Here is a 3,161-nt window from a genome sequence, read left to right as displayed (position 1 = left end):
CCACAAGAAAAAAAAACTGGAGTTGTGTAGTCTCTAAACCAAACCTGTGTCGCAAAGAGAAACAGAACCAGTCATGGTCAGTTCAGAACACAACCGAAACCCTTGGCCAACTCTGAAGCTCCATCATTCACTTACTTAATATCAGCCCTGCAGCTTTGACACAAGGAAGAAAATACAAGTCAGCAGCAAGAATATCCACACCATCCATTTTTAAATGTTTGTTAAGATTCAAGAAAATCTCATAATGTTGATAACAGAAACTGTGATAATGATTAAAGAGATGATGATAGTTTTGCAATGGAGTTTGGGGTTTGAGAGGCAGTGATACATGAGAACAAGATGTTCATTACAAGAAATGAAAATGAAATTCAATCAAAACCAAATGTACGGAAAACAATATTTTCAAACTAGACTTGATATGTAATTGCCTATATCAATAGTTTACACAACAAACATTAACTTGGTGCTCCATCAATGCCATAATATCAAGAAATCATCTTTAAAAATTTATCAATGTAATTTCATAAGAACCTTCCACATTATAATGCTTTCTTGGTTAAAGACTCACTAATTTTAATCTAAATCAACATCTCAAAATACAAAGCCATTATTTAACAAAATACTGCAGAGGCATATAAACATTACCACATTAATCAAAACTGTTAGAGATATTCGCCCAAATTTAACTAGTCATCATTAATCAAAAACAAAATTTTAACAGTCTTAAGCAAAATAAACCGAAGCAATAAAATAACATGTAAACCAACTCGTCCTCATAATATTTCCCTAAACAAAATCTGAAAAATAAATAAACACCTCAAACCGCTTATGTATTAGTGGCTCTAGTGTAAATCTGTTGGCTAGCATGAGTAGAAACAAACCTAATCAAACCTCTCGCCATCAAATCCTTGATCGCACGACGTGCCAAAGATCCATTAATCTGTAAGAAAACAACAAAAACAAATTTAAAAACTTAGAAATTTAGCGAGCTTCAGTGAGAAGTAGACGATCGGAGAGAACAGACAGAGTGATGAGTTTGTACTTGGGAGCTTCAGTAAGAAGCTTATCGTAGGTGCCTTGGTCTAACAAGACCATGTTATTGACCTTTTCCTTTTGCTTACCCTTGCTCCATTTCTTATTCTTCTGTTTTCCTCCTCCGGATTTCGCCGGCTTTGACGACGGTGGCGGTGCCTTCTCCTTCTTAGGTGCCTGTTAAGGTCAATAACGCAAATAATGAAATTAAGCTCAATGCAATATAGTGATACAGATCTGAGAAAATTAGCGATGGAATTTGGGGATAAAATTTACCATTAGGGTTTGGAAATTGGAATGACCGAGGTGGTGGAAGCCGTCAGAGAAGTGGGAGAAGGGTTTGTCAACAAACATTATGGATACGACCGTAGAGTGAAGAGAGTTCTACAGCGCCGCAAATGTAATAGAATTAGGGTTTGAGGGTTTAAAAGGGAGTGTATCCACCACCGCCGCATCTGAGAAAGAGAAGAATGAGGGGTTGGCCACCGTTCGTTTGAAGATGGAGAGAGTATGTCGTGTGAGGGTTTTCGTTTTAAGAAGGAGAGGCGAGTGATGAGAGGGGGAAGGGAGGAAACAGATGGAATGAGAGAGGACAAGAGAAAGAGGAAACGAAAATGATCGAGAGAGGACAAGAGAAATGTTTTATTTGTTTTAGTTTTTTTTTCTTTTTAATCTTAAAAAAAATATATATAAAACAAGAGAAAAGAGGGAAACGAAAAGAAGAGGGGGAAACATGGCGGGCACTAATTTTTTGGACTTGGGCCACAGTTTTTAGTCAAAATTATAAGGTCGTGGTTTTTTCTTTGCGGCTTAAAATATCCGCAGTTGTATAACCGTAGCAATTGAAGTAAAGGCCACAGTTTCATACTCCGGATTCAATATTTTATAACATAATTCTACGCTTTGATAACCATGGCCAAATCATATATGTGGCCACAGTTTTTGAGCTGTTGAAAATTTTAGCGTGGCCGTAGACCAAAAATGTAGTAGTGTTGGTACCAATGATATTTGTTCCTTCAGGTCTAGGTACCAGTTCCCATACTTCATTTCTTTTGAACTGTTCAAGTTCATCTTGCATAGCACTGATTCAAAATTCATTTGTCAAGACTCCCTTCACATTTTTTGGTTCAATTTTGGACACAAAGCAAGAGTTGGCAATGGTTCCTCTTGATCTGGTCATTATACCACTGTTGAGATCACCTATGATAAGTTCCTTGGGATGATCTTTCTGAATTCTGATATATGTATCTTTGTTGATTGCTTCTGGTTCAGGTTCTGAGGGAGGCTCATTACTAACTTCAGGTTGGTCTGACCTCTCAGCCTGAATTTGAAGGAATGTTCCGACATTCTCTGTGACATCGAATTCTCCATTTTGGTCATCAACAATAACATTGAGGGATTCCATCAAGACTTATGTTCTGGTGTTGAATACCCTATAAGCTCTGTTGTTTGTGGAGTATCCCAAGAATATACCTTCATCACTTTTGGAATCAAACATGATGGTCCCATGGCCTATACTCTCGGTTTTTAACATGTTTGGGTGAAAGCTTCGTCATAAAAAGTGTTATTTATAGTAGTGTTGGTAAGTGGCCCATGTTTTCTTCAATCCAAAAGGTATGGGATTGTACTAATAGTTGTCATGGTTGAACATGAACGTTGTCTTGAGTGTGTCCATAGGATCCATCTTAAATTTATTATAGTTAAAATAGGCATCCATATAACTCAGGGTTTTATAGCTTAGGGACCCATCAATCATCCGATCAATATTGGATATGGGATATGGATCATTGGGGCAGGCGTCGTTCGGGTAAGTGAAATCGACGCACATTCGCGACTTATTTGATGACTTCCAAACCAATACCACATGATCAGGACAGGATGGGTACTTAACCTTAGTTTTAAAGTCGACACTTCTCGGTTTCTGAACCTCTTCATCAATGGCTTCCCTTTTTTCCTCGCCCAACTTGCCTTTTTTCTCTAAGATATTGGCTTTATTGTAAAATCGATGGCAAGACATTGGCAGACCACCCTTGTATTTATCCCTGACATGTCAGAAGGCGCCCAAGGGATAAGTCGACATTCCTGCTCAATAGGGCAACTGACTCTTCCTTTTTAGTATCAAATAGGGA

The 3,161-nt window shown here is 38.0% G+C and overlaps 1 protein-coding gene across 1 annotated transcript; it reads right to left on the bottom strand.

Annotated features, from left to right (window-relative positions):
• Positions 1-643: 643 nt before the first annotated feature.
• On the bottom strand, positions 644-1,592 carry LOC131618589 (small ribosomal subunit protein eS25y-like). The gene is made up of 3 exons (XM_058889782.1): positions 1,309-1,592; positions 991-1,209; positions 644-940 (listed from the first exon to the last, which is right to left on the bottom strand). Exons 1-3 carry the CDS (start codon positions 1,384-1,386, stop codon positions 827-829), a joined length of 411 nt encoding a protein of 136 aa, XP_058745765.1. The 5' UTR covers positions 1,387-1,592; the 3' UTR covers positions 644-826.
• Positions 1,593-3,161: the final 1,569 nt, after the last annotated feature.

This window comes from Vicia villosa, linkage group LG7 (genome assembly GCF_029867415.1).
Source record: "Vicia villosa cultivar HV-30 ecotype Madison, WI linkage group LG7, Vvil1.0, whole genome shotgun sequence".
Classification (NCBI taxonomy): domain Eukaryota; kingdom Viridiplantae; phylum Streptophyta; class Magnoliopsida; order Fabales; family Fabaceae; genus Vicia; species Vicia villosa.
This window is presented reverse-complemented; position numbering and strand designations above follow the sequence as displayed.